The sequence below is a fragment of the Saccopteryx bilineata genome, chromosome 3 (assembly GCF_036850765.1).
Source record: "Saccopteryx bilineata isolate mSacBil1 chromosome 3, mSacBil1_pri_phased_curated, whole genome shotgun sequence".
In the NCBI taxonomy this organism is placed as follows: domain Eukaryota; kingdom Metazoa; phylum Chordata; class Mammalia; order Chiroptera; family Emballonuridae; genus Saccopteryx; species Saccopteryx bilineata.
This window is the reverse complement of record NC_089492.1, coordinates 96,130,043-96,155,143: the sequence shown is the minus strand read 5'-3', so window position 1 is coordinate 96,155,143 and position 25,101 is coordinate 96,130,043. Positions and strand designations below refer to the sequence as shown.

Here is a 25,101-nt window from a genome sequence, read left to right as displayed (position 1 = left end):
GTGGTGCTTACCAGTATTTTCCACAAAGAGTAAGGATTCTGCAGGGACAAAAAGCTCCCAGGCTGCTGTTCTCATGGGCTCTTTATCCTCCCTGGCCTCCCCTGGCCATGTACCTGCGGCTTACCAGCTGAAAGTCACTATTACAAAACAATTCCAGCACTTGCTTGACTGAGTATTTACCAACAACATAAATTGGATGAAATGACGGTCAGTCTTCAAGCATATCTTTTTCGCTGCAAAACCAGGTCTGACATCATCCCCGCAGGATCAAAATGTAAAGTGTACCGGCCACTGGTCCCAGAAATCCACTTCTAAAACTTACCTTTAAAGATAATTGCATAACTGCATGCAATGAGGAGGATTACATATATTTATTGAAGCATTGTGTCCAGAAATAAAAATTGGGTCAAACTAATTGTTCATCAATGGGAACCAAGTAAATTATGATGCATCTATATAATAAGATCCTTTACGGCCACAAAATATCTGTATACATATTTGTACTCGTATGTCTACGCATAAAAGTTTCTGAAAGAGGCAGGGACATTGCAGAGGGTGAACTGGGAGGCTAGGCAGGTATGAGAGATGCACTTCCATATTTTTAAGTTTTAAACCATGTAAATGGATTTTATAATATTAAAGTTAAGATGTAAATTCCAAAACATAAAGGAAGATGCCTAAAGGGACAGCTGCCAAAGATTACAGCAGTTACACTGCTCACAGAAATTAGGGGATATTTTATAGCTTCATATTCATTTTGAAATTTCCCCTAATTTTTGTGAGCAGTATATTTGAGGAGAGCAAGGTTTTAGTCAACACTTTTTATTCCTTTACTTTTCTGTGTTATTTGAATGTTCATACTAAGCATGTGTCATTTCTACATATGTAAAAATTGAAATTTAAAGAAGAAATTATTTAATTTAGAGTGGAAAAAAAAGTAAAGCCATTTTCATTAAAACATTTTTAAAAACATTTCTACTGGCCTGACCAGGCGGTAGCACAGTGGATAGAGCGTCGGACTGGGATGTAGAGGACCCAGGTTCGAGACCCCGAGGTTGCCAGCTTAAGCATGGGCTCATCTGCTTTGAGCAAAGCTCACCAGCTTGAACCCAAGGTCGCTGGCTCAAGCAAGGGGTTACTCGGTCTGCTGTAGCCTCACAGTCAAGGCATATATGAGAAAGCAATCAATGAACAACTAAGGTGTCGCAACAAAAAACTGATGATTGATGCTTCTCATCTCTCTCCATTCCTGTCTGTCTGTCCCTATCTATCCTGCTCTCTGACTCTCTCTCTGTCTCCTTAAAAATAATAATAATAATAATAATGCTACTGTATCCATTACAAGCCCCACTCTTTCCATTTCTACCCCCTCTTCTCCTATAACCCCATCCCAGAGGTTTCTTAATTTCCTTTTTTATTATTTTTCCCTAGAGTTGCTCATGGAGTGATCAAAAGTGTATTATGGCAAACTCTTCAGGCTCTTAATTTCTGTCATAAACATAACGTAAGTGACACTTTCTAATGCATTTGTTAATCCTTCATGATGACTCTTTTAAGTAACTCAGGGGTCTCTTTGAAGAATCGAAAACAGGAAAAGCAAGAACCAAGAGACCAAAACAAAAGAAAGTTGCAGAATATGAGGAAAAGCACTGCATTTCTGTGGCTCTTTTCCAATTTCTGTAAGAGTCAAATTTCTAATTCCCTATGCATTTAAAGTTTGTATAAACGAAATGTTTCTTTTTGCCTCAATACCAGCACTTCCTATGATTATGTTTAAATTGGATTAAAGTAAGTTTTTAGTGTAATCCACCATGGCACTTGGTTTGGTTTGCTTTGATGTCTCTTAAGTCTTTTATTCTGTAATAGTCTCCTTCCTCTAGCCTTCTAAAAACATTTCCCACCATCAGTTTATTTAGAGCCGTAGTTCTCAAACTTGAGCATGCATCACAGTGCGTGGAAGGTCTTACTAAGACCCAGTTTGGGCCTGACCTGTGGTGGCTCAGTGGATAAAGCATTGACTTGGAACGCTGAGGTCACCGATTTGAAACCCTGGGCTTGCCTGGTCAAGGCACATATGAGAGTTGATGCTTCCTGCCCTTTTCCCACCCCCTCTCGTTAAAGTGAATAAAATTTTTTTTAAATCTTTAAAAAAAATAAATGTAAAAAAAAAATTTTTTTAAAGACCCAGTTTGCTGGGCCTACTGCAGAGTATCTGATTCCAGAGGTCTGGGGTAGGGCCTCAGAATTTGCATTTCCAAGCACTTTCCTGGTTGATACAGAAGCTAGTGGTTCAAGGACCACATTTCGAGTGCTGCTGTGTTACTGAAATCATTTTGGCTGATTGCATCTCATGTGTAATTGAACTTGTTCTTTCACCTCTATTTCCTGTAAATTGGTATTTATATCTAGAGGCTTGATCATTTTCAGGCTCAGTTTTTAAAGACAAGAATACTTCATATATAGTGCTGGACACTTCTTATTGCATCAGCATCATGAGGCATCCAGCATCTGATTGTCCCACTTTTGATCATCTTAAAATAGACTTGTGGGTTCAGGAAGTATTTGTTTGATTCCCTTCAAATTTCCCTGTCAGCCTTTTACTTGATGGTTTTAGCATCCATAGATGATTGTCGCCCAGAACCAGTATTTCATTAGAGTTAAAAGGTGGCACTTTTCTAATTCTGTTGTTCCCTCTGCATTTATTAACTGGAATTCTTTTTTTTTTTTCTTTTTCCAAATGGAAAGTTTATTTTAAAAGCACTTGGGTGCAAGTGGGCTGAAACCAGCAAAAGGGTGTCAGCAGTGAGCTGCGGGAGGGAGCAGTAGGTAAAGGGGTTCAGGTATTTGCTGGCATGGGGTTTTCTGTTCTTAGACATACTTAGATTAGCATACCGGGGTTGGTTGCCTTGGTTACAGACTCTCTCCTTTTCCCAACTATTAACTGGAATTCTAAGGAGAAGAACTTACCCTCATGGACTGATTACTATACAATACAGTAAAATAACCATGTGATTTTTTCCCCTTTATTTATCAGTACTCACAGTCATGAGTTGGTGTCTTAGCACCCAATAGTGAACAATGAAGGGATTTTCTGGAGTGTGGGACATAATTATAAACTTATGAGTTTTATATATTTCATGTGTTTCAATCCTTTGCAATCGGTTTTCTCGCTGATGTTCAAATTGTACAGTCTTAAGTCAGTGGGAGCTTCTTAAAGGCCCCTAGGTACTTTTGCTATAATGGTAGGTTTTTAAAAATAACTCTATGGCCTAGCGTGCGGAGGACCCGGGTTTGATTCCTGGCCAGGGCACACAGGAGAAGCACCCATTTGCTTCTCCACTCCTCCGCCTTGCCTTCCTCTCTGTCTCTCTCTTCCCCTCCCGCAGCCAAAGCTCCATTGGAGCAAAGATGGCCCGGGCGCTGGGGATGGCTCTGTGGCCTCTGCCTCAGGCGCTAGAGTGGCTCTGGTCGCAACATGGCCACACCCAGGATGGGCAGAGCATCGCCCCCTGGTGGGCAGAGCGTCGCCCCTGGTGGGCGTGCCAGGTGGACCGGGCGCATGCGGGAGTCTGTCTGACTGTCTCTCCCTGTTTCCAGCTTCAGAAAAATGCAAAAAAAATAAAAAATAAAAAAATAACTCTAGACCTTCTGAGTTGGTGCCCACATGGAGGCAGCGATGAGACAGGGATACAGACTACCATGTGGTCCATTTTGATGCCAGCAGAAAGTCTGTCTAGTAGACAACAACTGCTGAAAGAGAATACAAGATCGTGGGACTAAATTTTAATACTTAGGAGGAACTTTCCTTAGTTTTAAGAAAGCCAGTGAAGTTTTTGTTAGGCTAAATCAGAAGCTTTTATTTTTATTAATCAAGTATAGAGGGATATTGTTCACAAAATGCATAAACTGGTTTTTCATGATGCAAATTGTGCTTTCAAATAATAAAGATAATGCTGAGTTGAATCCACATCTCAGTTTTTCCTACCATGCTTTGGGAGTGATTAGCATTGGCCCAAGGCACAGAGGTTACCGGTTCAATCCCTGGTCAGGGCACATATAGGAATTGATCAATATTCCTGTCCCTTTCTCTCTCTTCCTCTAACTCTCTGGCTAAAATCAATAAATTTTTTTTTTAATTTTGAAAGGTTTTATTAATGGAGGATATTTATTAAATATGCCGGCCGCATATGGCTGACACAGTGCATTTGCAAACCCAAATCGTGTGTCTCAATAAATTTTTTAAAAAGAGAAAGAAAAGTTCACCTACGGTTGCTACAGGAATTTTATGGGTAGTTAAAATGACTTTGTAAAAATCTGTTTACCATAAGTGTTTGTACTTCTCATCCCTGTGTAATCAAACACTTCTGTGTACTGGATTATAAACTTGAATGCAGTGCTATGGCTCATGTATTTTTGTATCTCTTCAATGCCTAGTGTGGATCTTTTTTTAATAAAAGGTACTTAATAAATATTTATTGACTAACTGGATGAATAAATGAGTCAGCAATCAACCAACCTTCCTACCTAATCATGACTTACTGTTTCCAGTGGACCCAAACATTACTGTAGCTCAGGGCAACTGCCATCATTTCCCTGCTTGGAACAACACATTCTATGCCTTAAGCTTTAAAATATTGGAAACCTCCAATTGATAATCAGTGACCTTGATTTAAAATGGGTAATTTTTTAGACATAATTCCCTCCTCCAACATGGAAATGAGTTCTGAACTAGGTTATCTCATTTGATTATGCTCTGGTAAACCTTTCTGTTCCTATCTTTTTATTTTATCTATCAGCTAAAATGCACACAAAGGAAAAAAATCTAAATCATATAGAAGCTGTTACAATTCTACATCTAGAACATTTATACTCTTCCCCCTTATCTGTAAGGGAGCCCTCATGATACTCTCAAAGAATAGAAAAGGCAGCCTGACCCAGTGGTGTTGTCAAAGACTCTCAGCTCTCAACCTATGAGACCATCACCCTTATTATTTCCAGAGCAGTGATTCTAACCAAGACAAGGAAGGTTAAAGTAGCAAGAGATTAAGTCCCTGCTACTCACAGTGTGGTTCATAGAGATCAACTGAGAGCTTATTAGAAATGCAGACTCTCAGGCCCATGCTGGACGCACTGAGTCAGAACCAGCCTTTTTTTTTTTTTTTTTTTTTTTTTTTTTTATTTTTCTGAAGCTGGAAATGGGGAGGTAGTCTTCCGCATGCGCCCGACCAGGATCCACCCAGCATGCCCACCAGGGGGCGATGCTCTGCCCATCTGGGGTGTCGCTCTGCCACAATCAGAGCCATTCTAGCGCCTGAGGCAGAGGCCACAGAGCCATCCTCAGCGCCCGGGCCAACTTTGCTCCAATGGAGCCTTGGCTGTGGGAGGGGAAGAGAGAGACAGAGAAGAAGGAGAGGGGGAGGGGTGGAGAAGCAGATGGGCGCTTCTCCTGTGTGCCCTGGCTGAGAATCAAACCCGGGACTCCTGCACGCCAGGCCGACGCTCTACCACTGAGCCAACTGGCCAGGGCCAGAACCAGCCTTTTAACATGATCTCCAGGTGAGTCACATGTACACCAAATTTTGAGAAGCACTGAACTTAAGAAAAATCCTCCTCATTTTATTTTTTTACCCAATAGTATTATTAGAGTGAGGGAGCCAGAGTGACTCACTTAGCATCACTATCAACTCATAGATTTTTACATATCTGATGTATTGATTAGAGAAAAAAATAACTTCATCTCAAAATGACAAAACCACAGTGACTTCCAAGATATGAGTGTGTCCGGGTACAAATCTGTCATCATTTTTGGTGTTTATGTTCTGGTTGTCATAAAGCCCAAAGAAAATAAATTGTCAGAGAACAGAAAACTACCATGCAGTCAGGCTATGTAAGAAGCAATTTCTGGTGTGAAAATCACCAGAGAAGTTACCTTTTCCTTCCCGGCTCAAGAGCCAGTGGACATGAGATTGTGCATCAGCAACAGTAACCCAATTTTAGCAGTGTTTACTAAAATTCTTCCGTTATCGCCCTGGCCGGTTGGCTCAGCGGTAGAGCGTCGGCCTAGCGTGCGGAGGACCCGGGTTCAATTCCCGGCCAGGGCACACAGGAGAAGCGCCCATTTGCTTCTCCACTCCTCCGCCTTGCCTTCTTCTCTGTCTCTCTCTTCCCCTCCCGCAGCCAAGGCTCCATTGGAGCAAAGATGGCCCGGGCGCTGGGGATGGTTCTGTGGCCTCTGCCTCAGGCGCTAGAGTGGCTCTGGTCACAACATGGCGAGGCCCAGGATGGCCAGAGCATCGCCCCCTGGTGGGCAGAGCGTCACCCCATGGCGGGCGTGCCGGGTGGATCCCGGTCGGGCGCATGCGGGAGTCTGTCTGACTGTCTCTCCCTGTTTCCAGCTTCAGAAAAATGCAAAAAAAAAAAAAAAAAAAAAAAAAAAGTAAAAGAAATAAAATTCTTCCGTTATCCTGACTTGTACGTTTCTTGTTATTTGGTGGAAAATAAGCTGCTTGCAAGGGACACCGCCGAGTCAGCTCGACGTGTGGCTTTGCAGAGGAAGTGAGTGCCGAAGACCCAGACATCTCTGTCTCTTACTGCCCCAGTGACTTCTACTTTTTCTACCTTCAGTGTCCTACCTCTCTTTATTAGTAGCATCTCTTCTTACTCCCATAAATTCTTCTGTTTGTTTGGGATATAGCAGTACTCCACTTGCCTTTTATATTTTTTGGCTGGAAAATTAGTTGCTGTAAATTGCACATAAATTCGCATTAGATCCAAAAAACATTTAAATAGGCCAGTAGGTATCAATGTAAATCCATTTACTTGGTAGTGTCACATAGAGTCCAGAAATTTTAGAATTTGATGCAAATGCATTTGAGGGGTATAACCTGTTCTTATTAAATCACCAACTGTTGTGCGTATGGCTCAAAGTGTTAATCCAGGGTTCTTAAATAGGTTGTCTAGAAGGTAGCATATCAAAATTAAATTGGTTTATGTTACCAGCAATGTATCTTCTTTTATAGCAATGTATTTTTAAAAATTAGTATCGAATTTTAAGAGGGCTGAAAAGGTTTAACTGTTGACAGTGGCTAAATTGAGTCCAACTTCTGTAATATTACCAGTGCCACTATTGTGACTGAAAATAAATTAGGAATTCAACATTTTCTCTTCCTCCATAGCTGTTAGTGAAGCAAAGAGAAATTATTGCAGAATTGTCAGTTTGACAGCAGTATAAAAGGGCCTGGGGGTACCACAGAAGCAGGGCAGAGCAGCTGATTGTTAGGATGCTTATCCTGGAGACTGTCCGTGGCCACCTGCAGTCACAGCACTGTTGCACAAATGAGTTAATCTATGTGAGGGTGCTTTGGGAAGCACAGAGCTCTGTATGGGGGCCGAGTTGTTGAACAACAGCACCACTATTTTTATCTATTTGTTTGGAGAGAAGATGTACTAGAAAGCTAAAGACTAGGGTCTGAGTTGTTTTTTCCCGGGTCCTTCACATGGTGGAACAGCCACTTCTAGAAAATGATGTGTGAGGCTCATTCTACCTGCCTTCACCCATACCCCCAGCCCAGTCCTCTCATGTCCAGCAAGGAGCATCTGCTTCATCAGGGTCGTTATGATGTTGCAGCAAACTGTAAGGGCTCCACATGCAGAAGACTAAGGGGAGCTTGGCTGAGGAGCGCATGTCTCTGGCTGTGGTGTCCTGCTCTCCCAGGAGGGACTCCACAGCATGGAGTGGTCCTCTCTCAGGAGGGCTGCTAGTTGGTCCAGGTTGGCTCACTATTGAGGATGTGAAAGTGAATCTCATCCCCTGAGGCCACTTTGGCGTCTCTTGATAAGTAGGGTGCCATCCATCCCAGCTTACCCAGGACAGTTGTGGTTGGTGCTTGTTGTCCTGGCATAATTATTATTAGAACTGTTTTTCACATATCCTGATTTAAATGATAATATGGTCATTCTAATTATAAGTGAGTTTTGTTTATCATTCAAATGCTTTTCCAGTTTCTCAAATCTGCAATACTTATTCAACCTGAATGTGATTCTTGGGTGGCGGTAGTTCTTATTAGAGGTACATTGCGTCTAATCCCATCTAGGGTTTTACTTCTTACAATTAAAATAGGACCTAGTAAAAAGTGGAATAACTGTATGACACTACCTTCCCCACACACACACAAATTTCGTTTTCATATTTAACAATTTTTCTTCACTGATGTAGCAGCACTTAGATTTTTTTTCTTTTGTTATGATAACTGAAAAATTGCCATTTTAAGTTCTTTTAGAAAAACGAGGGAAAACCATGTTTGCTTTTATCTCACATGCTATGTTTATCATTTAAACTAATAGTTAATGTTTTTTATGCTTTGTCATTTTGACAGCTCAAAGAAATAATCAAATATTATCTTACAGTGTATCCACAGAGATGTAAAACCTGAAAATATCCTAATCACTAAACAAGGAATAATCAAGATCTGTGACTTTGGGTTTGCACGAATTCTGAGTAAGTAGCCACTTTTTATCAATTTGCCCAATTTAGATGATTATGAAATAACATAGTTGAAATTCTTGCTTTAGATATTGAATGTATGCTGCATGTTGTATTGTTATTATTCAAAAAGGAAGATCTCACTTTAATCTTTAGTCACTACGTTAATTTGCACACCAGTTCCACTCCATTCAACTCGAGTTTATTGGATGTCATGTTTATATGCTTTGCCCTATTGGAGAGGAGAGTTATAAAATGTATTTCTGCTCTTCATGCACTTATAATCTGAAAAGAAACAAAAGAACAATGCAGGGTGATTGGCAGTGACGGGCTCCCTGGGGGAGATGCTAACATGGGCTAGAGTGGCTGGAAAATAACCGGAGAGTCAGCTGGCAATCAGAGAATTCAGAGACAGCGCTGAGGAAACGGAAGTCATCCCAGAGAGGGAGGAACCAAAGGGAAAGGGGGACAAATCAGTGTTTCTCCCCAAATCTAGAACGGTGTGCAGCAGGCAAAAGACCTGTAATGGCAACATGCACGTGCAAGGTGGTGTGTGTCAGTAATCTGTGTACTGATTGTGTTTGGAAGCTGGTTTAGGTTTGGAATTACACTATTGAAATTTCCAGTCCTGTCGCGCTGGGAAGTCTATAGATGCTAACCAGCTGAGGGGTCTTCAGATGCTGAATTTGATTCTGAGCGCACAGTGTAACTTCACTCAGTCAGTGTCCTGCTGCATTAACCATTAGGAGTGTGTGGCCTCTGCCAGTTTTTGAAGCTTCCCTAAATGCCTGGCCTGATCTTGGGAGTGGTTCACATGTTGGGAAAATAGGACCCACCTCATGTCATCGATGTGTTTGCAGTTCCAGGAGATGCCTACACTGATTATGTCGCTACAAGATGGTACCGAGCCCCTGAACTGCTCGTGGGAGACACTCAGTATGGTTCTTCAGTGGATGTATGGGCAACTGGTTGCGTTTTTGCTGAGCTCCTGACAGGCCAGCCCCTCTGGCCTGGAAAATCAGATGTGGATCAACTCTATCTGATAATCAGAACGCTGGGTATGACCTGCATTTTACGGCTTATGAGGTTGCTAAGTTGTGATAGTGAAAGCGTGTCATTGTACTGAACAGCAGGAGCTTTCTTGTCCCTCTGAGGTGCTGCTCAGGCTGGTAGTTCTGGGTTGTGGCCAAAACCCAGTCCTTTCCTCAATATGGCGAGCCATTACTCCTCTCACCGAGGCGTTTTCAGATCCTTTTCATGTCAAGCAACTTAGCTATGGAATAAACTGTATATTTATTTTCCATATTGGGCTATGATAGGGCCAAGAATATGAGTCAGCTGCATAGAGCTTATTCTTATGAGGTATTGGATCAGATGTAATTTCTGTCCACTGTAAAAGAGGGTTTCCTCCATTACTCTAGAGAAAGGTTTAGCAAACTCTTTCTATAAAGGCCAGGTGGTAAATAGCTTAGGTTTTGCAGGCTCTACAATCTCGGTTGCAACCCCTCAACTCTACTCTTTTGTACAGTACTTAAGAATTTACAAATTACTTACTTTTACACACATCGTCTCTTCCAGTCTTAAGAAAAGCCTGTTAAGAATATTGCAGCATTTTTCATTATGCCCATTTTAGAAGTGAGAAACTGAGGCTCAGGGAGCTTCTATGAGTGGCTTCAATTGATACAGCCAGTTAAGTGCAGAATAGGAATGGGACTCAAGGGATCTCTTTCACCTTGTGTCAGCTTCCTGAGTAGTTGTCCTCCACCTGGTTGGAAGAAAATGTAACCCAAAGGTCAGCCGCAGCTTTGCTCCAGCACCATGAATGCAAAGAAAGTAATACATCTATACACAAAATGAATATTAATTCCTTCCCATACGTTTTCCTGGCAGCATGGCTACTGGGCAAGGAGTTGCTGCTGGTGCAGTTCCCTTTCTGGTCCCAGCACATTCTTCTGCACAGTTCTGCAGCATGAAAAACATGGGGAGGGTATCACTACAGGACACACATTAAGTGTACATTGTTTGGTTGATTTCCTAAAAAGATTATGGAAATTTACATTAGGCAGATATTAGAGAGACCTGAGTTTGAATCCTGGGTCTGTCATTAAATGCCCATGTAACTTTAGACAGGTTATTAAATCCTTGAATCTTATTCTCATTGATAACAGTTGAATTAAAAATAGCAACCATTGTGACCAGGCAGTGGTGCAGTGGATAGAGTTGTCAACCTCGGATGCTAGGGACCCAGGTTTGAAAAATAGCAACCATTGTGAGATTGTTATGAGATTATGTGTTCAAAGTCCTCCACACCTTTTTCTTACCTCTTCTTCTGGTGGAGCTGAATGGCAGACCAAGTGACGCGTGGCAGAGAATTGTGTGGAGAACTGACCATACCTGAGAAGGCGTGTGTTTGCAGTGACCTGTTCCTTCCAAGTATGGAGGTCACAATTTTAACACTGTATTATTTTTTTTATAAACTTAACATAAATTACATGGTTGTATTTTACAGGAAAACTAATCCCAAGACATCAGTCCATCTTCAGAAGTAACCAGTTTTTCCATGGCATCAGCATCCCTGAACCAGAGGACATGGTAACTGCTCAGTTTGGGATATTTTATTGTTCTGCTACTTTCTTCTAAGGGGTAGTTTTTTTTGTTGTTGTTGTTGTTTTTTTATTATTTTTGCTTTTAGCTCCTGTTTTCCTTATGCCACACTAACAGAGATCAAAGCAACTATATAAAAACTATATTTTAAAAATCAGGAAAATGCTCATAAAGTTTACTTGCCATATCCAAAGGTTAATTTAATGTTAAATTTGAAGGGAAAGTATACTTAGTTCCTTAAACAAATACCTGATCCTTTTAGTCAGAACACTCAGATACCTTTTCCTGAATTAAGTACCTCAGAAACGTACTTACTATATGTAGTACCTCTTTATTTTGAAAGAATGCATCTACGGCCATACCACCCTGAATGCGCCCGATCTCATTGTCTGAAAGAATGCATTCTCTATGTTTTTCAGCATGTGAAACAAAGCTCACATCAATAAAAACTATTTTTCACAATGTGTATTTTCACATGGAAGGTCATTCAACAATATTATCTTCATTGTATCCAAATGAAAACTCCAAACCACAGTGCTCACCACCGTACCTGGCTGTGGGCTTTGCCTTTCCTTGGGAATGTATCAGTCACTACTTGCCCTTCTTACTCTCTGTAGACATTGATTTCCTGTCCGTGTTGCCTAAGTTTGGGCTCTGATCTTTAGAATGCCATAGGGCCTAAATTCTGCCTGCCGAATGAAAGGACTGTCCACAACTGAAGCTGTGTTGGAGCCAGAGAGGTGCAAAGGGCCGAGTCTGTAAGACCAGAACGTGGTTTACATTGCATATGAATAGCCTGAGGTTCAAGTGGTCCCGACTATCTCTAGACACCCTCTTTATTTTAAATTTAATTCATATAACACCTTGATTTATATACTGGATTTCTTTTATTAAATAGAAGGTTATAAGTTTAATTACAAAGCTAGAGGTTGGATTCCAAAAGAACTTGTAATTTAAAGAATAAACAACAAATTCACAGTACCCGCTGCCTAAAGAAGAATATTACCATTATCTTTGAAGCTTCCTCCTCCCTTCCTCCTCATTCTCAATCCCATCCTCTTCTCTCTTTACTATTCTGAGTTTTGTGTTCATTATTTTATTGCTGTCTGGATTCCTCTTACACGTGTAGCTCAATGTATTTTCATTAATGCTCAAAGCATTCCTATGAGTAGGTCAGGCACAGATATTACAGAATGGTTGTATTTCAGAAGGGGACAGTTGGAACCCACATTTACCAAACATCAATTGCAAAACATTGTGAAATTAAGAAAATAACTCCAGTCTTTGTCTTTTAAATCTTTATATTGTAGTGTAAAATTATGTAAAAATATGACTTTTAAAATCTTTAAAAGAAGTCATCTAGCCTACTAGGGGGTCTTTCTTCAAAATGTTCTTGTTACTAATATATTCAAAATATAATTACTTTGTTTTTATGTAACATTGAAATTTTTTATCTTTTTTCTAGGAAACTCTTGAAGAAAAATTCTCAGATGCTCATCCTATGACTTTGAATTTTATGAAGGTACTTAAAACTCAATTATAACTGTTAGTGTCTGCACATTGTAATGATTGAAGCTGGTAGCTCTGGGAGGATTGGACAGTAGTACCAATAATACCAACATAGGATGTAGTCATTGAAAATGATAAGGAGCCCTATTTAGGTAGCTCAGTTGGTTAGAGCATTATCCTGATATGCTAGGGATCTGGGTTCAATAACCAGTTAGAACACATACAAGACTCAACCAGCCTGACCAGGTGGTGGCGCAGTAGATATAGCATCAGACTGGGATGCAGAGGACCCAGGTTTGAGACCCTGAGGTCACCAGCGGGCTCATCTGGTTTGAGCAGAGCTCACCAGCTTGGACCCAAGGTCGCTGGCTTGAGCAAGGGGTTACTCGGTTTGCTGTCGCCCCACAGTCAAGGCACATATGAAAAAGCAATCAATGAACAACTAAGGTGTTTCAATGAAAAACTAATGATTGATGCTTCTCATGTCTCTGCGTTCCTGTCTGTCTGTCCCTATCTATCCCTTGCTCTGACTCTCTCTCTGTCTCTGTAAAAAGAAAAACACTTAACCAATGAATGCATGAATAGTTATACAACAAGTTGATGTTTCTCTCTCTCCCTCCCCACTCTCTAAAATAAATTAAAAAAAAGAAAATGATAAGGAACTATAAAATCATTACAGTTAAAGAAATATCAGTAGTGTAGTTATCTTTCTAACATTTATTAAAATTGGTAGGAGATGAATGAGTATAGTTAGGGTTTGCTGTGATGAACACCATTTCTTCTTTTGCATTAATTAAAAATTTGAATATTAAGTTAATATATTTAGATTTGGAAGTTGATAAGAATGAATATACTTTTTAAGTTCGAAGGTCTAGAGCTACATTGTCCAATATGGTAGCCACCACGTTAATACTGAGCACTTGAAATATGGCCTATTTAAACTATGAAAATTATTATAAAAAGAGTACAAAATATTTTATTAATAATTTAAAGCATTAATTTCATGTTGAACTGATAACATTTTAGATGTATTGAGTTAAATAAAAATTTTAATTATATATAAAAAATTAGTAAAAGACCAGACAAAGTGAGAGCCATATAGACACCATATATAGCTTCTGCACCAGGCCTAAAAGAGATAATCAAACAAAGGACGAATTCTAATAAAAAGTAGAAGAAACTCACCTACAGCTATATGCTATTCATGCTTGACCAACTGAGTCTGTGCTAGATGTGACTCTTCCATCCAAAGAGGATACTAAAAGCCCTTAGGGGATAGGGATGGAGCTACCAGTAAGAGTATCTATCTTTAACAATCAATTAAGTTCTATTTATAGCAGTGGTTTTCATACTGCTCATCAGAATGACGAGCTTTTTAAAAACACACATTCCAGTATCTAACCTCAGATTACGGAAGCAGAATTTCTATAAATAGGACCTTAAAATTTATATCATTAAACATCCCCCTCGATAATTATGATAAGCAGCCCAGTTGAAACTCATATGATCTAGATGGAGCCAACTGAGTGGTCTAGAGTCAACTTTGTACACAGCTTTTGTGCCAGTACTGGTCGCAGCAAAGGTGCTCTCCAGGGTGCTGGATTCCTTCATCTGAGTCCTCCTGAGACTTGGAGCCTGACACCTCTGTGCTCTCACACTGCCCTCACCTCTGCTCCCTGGGACCTCAGCTGTCTTCTCCCTGTCTTGCTGCTATGACCAGCCTTAACCCAGCACTTTGCAGGCCCCGTCCTGGAAGCCAAATTTTCTGACCTTGTTCTGGACAGGTTGTTCTGACTGACCCACTGACAGTTTAAAAAACCCAGAGCAGTTAGGATGGGGGGTGTCAAGCACTGCAAACCCCACTCATTCTCATGTTGTGGCCAGGCCTCCCTGTGGTTTCTCCTCCAACTAACCAGAGAGAAAACTTCTGGGGCACAAAAACTCCAAAGTGTAGAACAGACTCCCTATCCGTATCTCCAAAAGTGTGGTGACCTGTTGGCTTGCCCAAGATTCTGGGTGAAGCTAGTTTTGTCACTCAGCTCTTTGATTTAGACATATAATGTTTGACCTGAGACCTGAGAACTCTCTCAAGTGCATCAAGAATTGTGCTATTCGGCCCTGGCCGGTTGGCTCAGCAGTAGAGCATCAGCCTAGCGTGCGGAGGACCCGGGTTCGATTCCCGGCCAGGGCACACAGGAGAAGCGCCCATTTGCTTCTCCACCCTTCCGCCGCGCTTTCCTCTCTGTCTCTCTCTTCCCCTCCCGCAGCCAATGCTCCATTGGTGCAAAGATGGCCCGGGCGCTGGGGATGGCTCTGTGGCCTCTGCCTCAGGTGCTAGAGTGGCTCTGGTCGCAACATGGCGACGCCCAGGATGGGCAGAGCATCGCCCCCTGGTGGGCAGAGCGTTGCCCCTGGTGGGCGTGCCGGGTGGATCCCAGTCGGGCGCATGCGGGAGTCTGTCTGACTGTCTCTCCCTGTTTCCAGCTTCAGAAAAATGAAAAAAAAAAAAAAAAAAGAATTGTGCTATTCACCTGACCAGGCGGTGGCGCAGTGGATGGAGCGTCTGACTGGGATGTGGAAGGACCCAGGTTTGAGACCCCAGGGTTGCAGGCTTGAGCACAGGCTCATCTGGCTTGAGCAAAAAAAAAGCTCACTGGCATGGACCTACGGTCGCTGACTCGAGTGGGGGGTTACTCAGTCTGCTGAAGGCCCACAGTCATGGCACATGTGAGAAAGCAATCAATGGACAACTACGATGTTGCAACGAAAAACTGATGATTGATGCTTCTAATCTCTCTCCGTTCCTGTCTGTCTATATCTGTCCCTCTATCTGACTCTCTCTGTGTCCCTGTAAAAAAAATTAAAAAAAAAAAAAAGAATTGTACTGTTCAGTGGGCCACACCCAATGTCCCAGGCTCCTGCCCCATGTTAGATGAAGGCAGGCTTTCCTTCATTAATTGCAACTGAGACATCACCTGACTTGTGGTGGCACAGAAGAAAAGCATCGACCTGGAATGCTGAGGTTCCCTGTTCGAAACCCTGGGCTTGCCAGTCAATACACATATGGGAGTTGATGCTTCCTGCTCCTCCTTCCCCCCCCTTCTAAAATGAATAAATGAAGTCTTAAAAAATTGCAATTAAGACAACTTTAACAACAAATAAGTACAGTGGTACCTTGAGATACGAATTTAATTCGTTCTGTAACTGAGCTTATAAGTGAGTCAACTCGTATATCAAACTGCTGATACTGGACCCGTGCGCCTATGCGCCAACTAGCGGCAGCTTCCCGAATCATGACTTGTATCTCGGAATTTTGCTCGGATCTCAAACAAAAATACAGACCGAATCGCAGCTCGTATCTTAAAAATATAAAATAAAATTCATATGTTGGTCTATTCATATCTCAAGGTACCACTGTACTAGCCACCATAACAGGAGTTATCCCATGGCGCTGGGCCACAGTTGAGGCAGGGAACTGTTCAAGTAGGTAAAGTGCCAGCCAGTGACAGTGCCAAGGACAATGGTGGCATGCAGTTGCCAATATGTGGCAGATCTTTTGTGTTCTGTTCATTAGGTTTAAAATGAGACAGTGGCTACAATATTTCTTTTTCATTATATGTTTTCCTAGCCATGACCATCCATCACTATGTCAGTGTTATCTGATCATCAGGAAGACTGCAGACTCTTGGAAATTTTGTTCAAGGACTTTTTGGGAAATTTCAAGTTTCAGGGAAAGGATCCCAAATTGGACTTTGCAGTTCGAATTTCTTGCCCCTCATCTTGAAAACCTTTCCAAGGCTCAGAGCACTTTGATCGGGGAGTACTCTGAGAATTCCTCAGCCTCTTGTGTACAGAAGGATATTCGTGAGGCAGTCAGGGATTCAGAGCCCTCAGCTCCCTCCCTGCCTCTCAGAGCACCTAAAACTAATCAGGCAGGACACCGGTCAGCTCAGGCCCGCGGAGAGGCTCAGCTTCAACAGCTTCTTAGAACCTACAAGCGCTCTTTACAAAACAAACCAGAGAGTTTAGCAAGAGACTAGATTTCAGTAGATTGAAAGTCCAATTGAGGAAGTGAATGAATTCAAGATATAACTGGAAATAAAACTGATAGGACATGATGATCATTTAGATCTGGGGAGTAAAGTAGAGGAAGATGGCAGAGAGGAGCTGTGTTTATAGTTTCCTAGGGCTGTAGTAGGCAAGTACCAGACACTGGGTGGGTAAAAATAACAAATTTATTCTCACAGTTGCGGAGACTGGAAGTCTAAAATTCAGGTGTTGGCAGGGCCATGCTCTCTCCAGAGCTTCTAGGGGAGGGTCCTTCCTGGCCTCTTCCAGGTCCGGAAGTCCCAGGCATCTCTGGGCTTCTGGCAGCAGAGCTGCAATCTCTGCCTGTCTTCACGTGCTGTATGCTGTATGTGTCCGACTTGGCAGTGTCTTCCCTCTTATAAAGGCGCCAGTCATACTGGAGTAGATCCCACGGTACTTCAGTAAGACCTCATCATAGCTAATTATGTCTGCAAAGACCCTATTTCCTAATAAGGTCACATTTTGAGGTACAGGGGGTTAGGACTTTAATATTTGGGAAGGACACAGTTCAACCCATAACAGTGCCCTTGTGACAAAGCAGAGATTAGGGTCTGAATTTCAAAGGAGACCTCTGGACCGGAAACATACACGTGGAAATAAACCTTGACCATTGAAGCCATGGAGCATCAGTGAGATTAGCTAGAAACTTAGAACAAATGAGAAGAAAAGGGAATCTGGGATTGAGCCTTAAGGAATTTTATACAAGCACTGGGGAGAAGAATGTAAACTAGGAAAGGCTGGTTTGAAGAGGAGTGCCCAGGAAGTAGGGGAACAAAAGTGAGGCATCAGAGAAGCCGAAAGGAGAATTTTAAGAAGAAGGATGTGGTCAATAGTATTTAACATTATTGAGAGGAGGACGCAAGTTAGGGAAGTAGATTTAGGGATAGGGAAACAGGGGTGATAGATGTGACTAACACGAGCCACTAAGTACAATTATGGGTGTGGATGCCAGAGTGAACTAATGAAGAAATAGAGATGACCACAGTTATTAACAACTTGTAATACAGTGCTGGTTACTATACAGGTCTGATTTTCTAAACTTCTGTTGGCTCTGTCCAGTCATTACTCAGAGTTTTGGGGCACAGTGACAAAATAGGCTCCTCTTTTAGTATCTTCTTTGTTTTTCTTCCAAAGGAGTGTCTAAAGATGAATCCAGATGACAGACTAACCTGTGAGCAACTCCTGGAGTGCCCCTACTTTGATTCTTTCCGAGAGGACCAAAGTAAAAGAAAAGCTCGTAATGAAGGAAGAAACAGAAGACGTCAGCAGGTACCGCCATTCAAAAGTTAAAGTGCTATCAAAACAATCATTTTCCTCCTTCTACCTTTGCAAATGAGATTAGGTGGACAACAAGACCTTATCTTTGCATGGGTTTAGTTGTGTTTGTTTACCTAATAAATATCATAAAATTATGAAAAAGTCCAGATTGTCACAAAGTCTTATTCCAAATGCACTTACATCAAATTATTGCACAATTCTTTTGTTACACTTGATTGGATACCCACCAGCCAGAACAGGTACCCAAAATACAGCAGCTTCATATACTAAAACCCCAATTACAATAGGACTGAGTTTAAACCGGATTTGCAGAGCAATCTCAGTACCTTCTTGGAGCCTCCAGGTGTACAGTAAAAGAGACTTGACTCTTATTACATCTTTTTACCTGGGCAGGCACCTAAATCTGCCTTTTCTAGATTTTTTTCTCAAAGACAAGGCCAGCTCTGACCACATACAAAGAGATGAAAACCAGACATCTGGGAACCAAACTCAATTCTCAGATGTGTCAGTATTGCAGAAAAACATGGTAAACATGATGACAAACATTGATTCTGTAGATTATTGGGTTACTACTTTTTACTGGTTTGCAGAAAACTTTGAAGTTAAAACACAAACTTTATGGAAGTAAGTTTGGGTTTTTCCCCCAATCTTGTATCCCCAACATCTAAAACAATACCTGTCACATAGAAGGTACTTAATAAATGTGATCCAAATAACTAAATAGATGAACAATACTTATTAATAAGCCAACATGGTAATTTTTAATTTATCAGAAACTGACAATAGTTCCATTTGCATTTGCTTAATCTTTCACCTTTGATCTACTTTTTGGCCATTCGTCTTCTCATTGGCATGTTACCACAAAGAAAGAAAGTGTTTTTTCCAACATTTGATAGTTAAAATAGAAGTTTGTTGGGAGAAAAAGATTAAGCTAATCAATAAGAAGAAATTTTAAGATGATTTCTGTGTATCCTAAATCTTTGGGTCTCCAAATTTGTATTATGTAGATCATTTTACCTTTATTGTTAAAGTTATATGTTTGCAAGTTAAGCCCAAAAGATTAGGGTTTGTTTAGATAAGTCTGAGGCAGCAATCTGAAATGCGGTGTACTTGTAAAAACACTATCCACTTAAAATCATCTCACTAGATTCCTCATCTTAGACCGGGGAGGTAGGACAGCAATTCCATCCTGCCTCTTGGTCCCTTACTCAAGTTCTGCCACACTGTCTTCTAATGGGGTGGGGATGTGCTCTCCCTGTAAGTCCCCAGCTCACAGCTGTGCTCCCCGTTCCTTAATACCCTGTAGCCCGCTGATAAAGATCAGGGACTTTGCAGAAAACCTTCCCAGAGACCCAGGATAATAGAAGGAAAAGAAACACATTTACAAAGATTGTGTTATATTCTCTGTCCTTAGTCAACTGTGTCCTGCCCACCTCTATGCAGTCGTCCCACTAGAGCACCCACCATGAGTCACTGTGCAAACATCTCTCTCCACCAAGGGAAGTCTCCAGAGAGCAAGGAGAAAAGTCTAAGAGAAAGACAAGGATGTCTTTCAAGTCCTGGTTTTCTTTTTTTGAGCACACACTTCTTTCCAAGACATTTTACCATCTCAGAAAAAAAAAAAATTAAATTAAAAAGAAAAATTTTTTTTCAGAAAGATCTTTTCATTTAGAGTGGTTTCTTTTTGTGAGTTCAAATTTCTACCCAGGTACCAACTTCTAGATCTCTGAGTGGATGACCAGAAAAATTCCTGTACATTAAATATTGTTTGAAGTTGACAGTTAAAGAGGTTTTTCATCTTTGCTGTCCTGCCACATTTTACTTTATTTTTTTGTTCTGCCAATATTTTAAAATTAGAATCCTAAAATTTCAAATTTGAGATGGGCAGAATGTAGACTCTTGGAATTACTGTTTAGTAGCTGGTGGGCATCTGTCTTTTAAACACTGACTAGATACTCAGATATTTGTGTATTGAAATAAATTAGAGTACACCCATGAGAAGCCTAGAATAAGTAATGGAATTTAATTTTCAGGTATCAGAATGTCACCATTTTTAGAAAGGTATCTCTACTTAATTTTTAAATTCATGTGTTTTGACATCTTTGTACTGCATGTATCCTTTTTTGCCACCTTTAAATCAAACTGTACAAATGGGAATTGTTTTCAATTTACTTTTTTATTTTTTGTCTTGTTCTTGCTATTAGAATCAACTATTGCCTCTCATACCAGGAAGCCACATCTCCCCCACACCTGATGGAAGAAAACAAGTCCTCCAGTTAAAATTTGATCATCTTCCAAACATTTAGGAAAATGTTCTTTCAAGTGGAAAGTAATTTAATATGTACACACTTTTGTACAAAACAGATAGGAATTCTCAGTGTTTCAAATGCAAATAAGCCATATGAAAATTAAGATGCCTTCTAGAATTGTTTTGCTCTGATCATTACTGATTCCTCTGCCCATACTTTTCACATGCCAACTTTATCTTTTAGAACATTTTCTTTAAGTGTTATAAAGTCTGAAACTGCACATATGGAGGAGATATTTTCAATTTCATCAGAACAGCCCTCGAGGCGATTTATATTGAGGATTTGTGGGCTTATACTTTGATTTATGAAAAAGATTTACATATATATATCATCTTGCTTTAGCTGACCACAAAATATCTTAAAGCAATATCAAATAGCTTGCTCACTGTTGTTTGTGTGAGGACATTATGTTTCTGCATTTTAATTCACTCTGGTTGAGTAATGCTGACATTTTATTCTGTGCTTTTATACTGGTGTAGGAAGGGAACCTTGAAATGTCATCTAGGTTTATTCCTTGATTCCAGGGCAGACTTTACTTTCTCTGTCTCATGAGACATTGGCAATTCTATTTTAAAACTAGCTAGAGAAAACTTCATTTGCATAGCAAATAGTGGATGAACTGGGGATAATTGACTGCTGACTCTAATGCAGTCCTTCGGTACATAATGGTTTCTTGTCCTTTTCTCCTCCTGGCTAAATATTAGTACCTAGCCCTATTTTCCTGGGTGTACTGTAGTTTATTAACAATCTCTTCCAAATGTTTGTATCTACAACTTCTATGAACTTGTACAGCCCTAAGCTTGTGCACCATGATCAAGTCAGGTTTGTAAATGTTTCTGAGAGCAGGAAGATTATCTTTCAGTTAACTTCATTTGTGTCTTTTACCAAAAAAAAAAAAAAAAAAAAAAGCAAACACGCAAAACACCTCAATAGGTGAGCCTAATTTATATTGATATTTTCCCAAGAGAACGTGACAGACCTACGTATGTACATACATACATATGTGTGTGTATATATACATATAAACTTTGAAACATTATGGTAGATGCCTCTTATCCTGGACATCTAAGAACGATGCAGAATATTTAAGGTATTTTCAGCTTGCTGACAAAGGACTCATGTAAAATCATAGCATGAGGCTGTCTATCCCTGTCTGGCACAAAAAGAGTGATGTTCATATCTATAAGCATTAAGATTTATTCTGTTAATTCTTTTCTGCTCCAAGGTTTGGCGTGCTCAACTAAACATACACGATTACACATAAGTCCAGAAAGTCCTTGTATCTGGCACCAAGACAGTAAGGATAAAGTGTTTTTAAGAAAACACAGTGACACCTTCTATTCATCTGTAAAAGTTTACTGCACTTATAAACCTGGCTAGGGAAACTTCCAGATAATCTCAGTTATTAGGGAGCATCTCTTTACTAAAGAATCATGACATCTAAGCAATAGTAAGGATATTCTAAGTGTTTCTGTAGCCTGCTAGGAACTTCTTATTTTCATCTTATTATCAAGAACGGGCCTATTCAGAGTTGTATGTATCTTGAGTTCTTAATTAGGTGACAGTACAGGTACAAGGACAATTTGAAATAAAAGATAAAATCAAGGCTACACAAGATTCCATTATGTATTTTGCTTATAATTGTGCCTCCAACAACAATGGTGGTTTGGGCAGAGGTTGGGAGGGTACTCATCTTCTCTTATTTTTGCTTTTATTTAAGAATTCAAATAAGCATTTCTCAGTTTTTTCCCCCTTAGACACATCCATCACTTGTGTATCACTGGAGAGGAGAGAGCATCTAATGCTTAGAAAAATGTTCTGATGCAGTCATGTGGCCACAAAGAATGGTACTCAGCCCTGGCCAGTTGGCTCAGCGGTAGAGCATCGGCCAGGCGTGTGGAAGTCCTGGGTTCGATTCCTGGTCAGGGCACACAGGAGAAGCACCCATCTGCTTCTCCACCCTTCCCCCGCTCTTTCCTCTCTGTCTCTCTCTTCCCCTCCCACAGCCAAGGCTCCATTGGAGCAAAGTTGTCCCGGGCACTGAGGATGGCTCCATGGCCTCCACCTCAGATGCTAGAATGGCTCCAGCCCAACGGAGCAATGCCTTAGATGGGCAGAGCTTTGCCGCCTGGTGGGCATGCCGGGTGGATCCCGGTAGGGGGTATGCGGGAATCTCTCTGACTGCCTCCCTGCTTCTAACTTAGAAAAAATAAAAATAAAAAATTATAAAAAGAATGATACTCTTCTGATGACGTTTGCATGCTTGACTTCCCCGAGGTCACGTAGCACTGCTGCTGCCTGAACCCCTCAGGCACACAGATCTCAAACTGTTCCCCATGCAGATTTCCCACGCCTGTACTGCACAGCTCCCCTTGCTGTTCTCCGCCACAGGAAAGACAGTTGCATTTCTGGCTCTAGCACCCAAATTAAGTCGTGGCTTTTGTAGAACTTCTCCCCAGCCCAAAGTCTTGCCTGGGCTCTTCACAGAAGCCCACAGGACTCTGGATGCACGCCTGGCCTTCATAGTCTTGCACAATTTCTGGCTTACCTGGGACTTGTCTTACCCGTGCCATCTTGCCAGCTTTATCGTCTGTTTACGTAGCTCTTTCTCAGGTTGCACAAATGCCGCGCTGTCATAATGAGTGATGCCACCCAAATGCTCCCTTTTCCCCCTTCTGTGTGGCCTTTGTGCACCCTGGTTTCCTCTGACTTCCACACATGTGCCTGAGAATCTCCATGCAGGTGTTTGTTTGTTTGTTTGTTTGTTTGTTTGTTTGTTTGTTTTAATTGCAGAGCACTTTACAAAGAATTAAAAATGCAGACTTTACTTCCTCTTAGGGCTCCTGCTGCTTGGGGAAGAATGAAATACACCATAGAAAAGGACATTTCATTAGACTATATCAGCTTCATAAGCCTGTTTGCTGGGGCCATCTTTAGTCTCCATTGCAGTCCTGGTAATATTTAAAAGCAGTCATTGTTCCACTTGCCCCAACCACAAACCCCTTTCCAGCGGGTCTCTTTTTGAGATTATTTTAACTAGACTGAAGCATTAAAAAGTTGTGCCTAAGAGGCTTTAGAATGCTTGGGATTAGGAAGGTGATTGAGTTAAAGGGTAAAACAAAGTTCTCAGGCAGGGAAGGAAGAGGTAAGCAGAGAGTAGATGTTCCCTCTTCTGCCTTCTAAGCGATGTCACACTTCATTCATTCTTCTAGGAGATTCCCCAAACTACAGGTCAGAAGAATACTAAGAAGTTATTTTGAAAAAAAATTAATTCTGAAAATATTTTATGTTTCTTTAGTTTACTTGCCATAGAATTACAACTTTTTAAAACAATATATCACTTTCATAGTCATTTGTCACCATCAAAGATTTCCAATCAAGTCCCTGGCTGGTTGGCTCAGTGGTAGAGCGTCAGCCTGGCATGTGGATGTCCCAGGTTCAATTCCCTGTCAGGGCACACAGAGGTACCCATCTGCTTCTCTATCCCTCCCCCTCTCGCTTCTCTCTCTCTCTCTCTCTCTCTCTTCCCCTCCTGCAGCCATGGCTCAACTGGAGTGAGTGGGCCCCGGGCACTGAGGTTGGCTCCCTAGCCTCTGCCTCAGGCACTAAGAAGAGCTCAGGGGCTGAGCAATGGAGCAGTGCCACAGATGGGGAAAATATCACCCCTGAGTGGACTTACCAGGTGGATCTCAGTCAGGGTGCATGCAGGAGGAGTCTGTCTCGGTCTCTCCTCCTCCTCACTGAATAATAATAAAAAATAAAAATTAAAACATTAAAAAGTAAAAGATTTCCAATCATGGTTTTAGAGCAAATGGTATAGAATTCCTCAAAAAATATTTTTTTAATTAAAACATATTACCAAAAAAGGAATGATCCTAAAATTCCACAAGCAAAAAAATTGAGTCAGTGTGAGATATTAGATGAATTGCAAATATCTGGATTTTTAATACATATAGTTAAGTCATAAAGATAAAATGCCATTCACAAATTAATGTTCTGGGTAGGTGTGTATGTGTTTGTATTAGATTAAAATCTTTAACTCAACAACTTCATGTTTCAGCAGACAACTAGAAGTTTTTAAGAGTGGTGGTTCACTAACAGAACTATCATGTGATCTGGAAGTTAGGACACCAGATTCTAGCCCTGGCTTGCAACTCTCTGCGTAGTCCTGTAACGTTTCTTTGCCTTCTTTTCTCATTTGTATGATAAAGGAGTTGATAAACTAGATGATCTAAGGCTCCCCTGGACACACCTCCCACTAAAAGATGCTTTCTAGCCTGACCTGCGGTGGCGCAGTGAGTAAAAGCATTGACCTGGAACACTGAGGTTGCTGGTTCGAAACCCTGGGCTTTCTTGGCCAAGGCACATATGGGAGTTGATGCTTTCTGCCCCTCCCTCCCTTCTCTCTCTCTGTCTCCTCTCTCTAAAATGAATAAATAAAATCTAAAAATAAATAAATAAAAATAATTTTTAAAAATATGGTTTAAAAATAAATAAAAATAAATAAAAGATGCTTTCTAAAGATTGTTTTTCATTAACAATACCAAGGTAAATTTGGGTGTTTATGATCTAGCCAGGAGCTCAGAAATATCTAATTCTGTCTCTCTCATCTCTCGCTTGTTTGATTTCTTTTATTTATTTATTTATTTATTTTTTTAAATAAATTTTTATTAATGGTAATGGGATGACATTAATAAATCAGGGTACATATATTCAAAGAAAACATGTCTAGGTTATTTTGTCATTAAATTATGTTGCATACCCCTCGCCCAAAGTCAGATTGTCCTCCGCCACCCTCTATCTAGTTCTCTGTGCCCCTCCCCCTCCCCC

The 25,101-nt window shown here is 40.9% G+C and overlaps 1 protein-coding gene across 2 annotated transcripts in view; it reads left to right on the top strand.

The window, feature by feature from the left end:
- The window catches only part of CDKL4 (cyclin dependent kinase like 4), a 40,313-nt gene extending 16,392 nt beyond the window's left edge, over nucleotides 1-23,921 (top strand). For both annotated transcript variants that reach the window (XM_066266965.1, XM_066266966.1), the window contains exons 4-10: nucleotides 1,432-1,504; nucleotides 8,407-8,497; nucleotides 9,343-9,540; nucleotides 10,992-11,074; nucleotides 12,552-12,608; nucleotides 17,819-17,953; nucleotides 20,167-23,921. In XM_066266965.1, coding sequence (XP_066123062.1) covers nucleotides 1,432-1,504; nucleotides 8,407-8,497; nucleotides 9,343-9,540; nucleotides 10,992-11,074; nucleotides 12,552-12,608; nucleotides 17,819-17,953; nucleotides 20,167-20,268 — 739 coding nt within the window. In that variant the 3' untranslated portion in view covers nucleotides 20,269-23,921. The remainder of the gene's footprint in view (nucleotides 1-1,431; nucleotides 1,505-8,406; nucleotides 8,498-9,342; nucleotides 9,541-10,991; nucleotides 11,075-12,551; nucleotides 12,609-17,818; nucleotides 17,954-20,166) is intronic.
- Nucleotides 23,922-25,101: the final 1,180 nt, after the last annotated feature.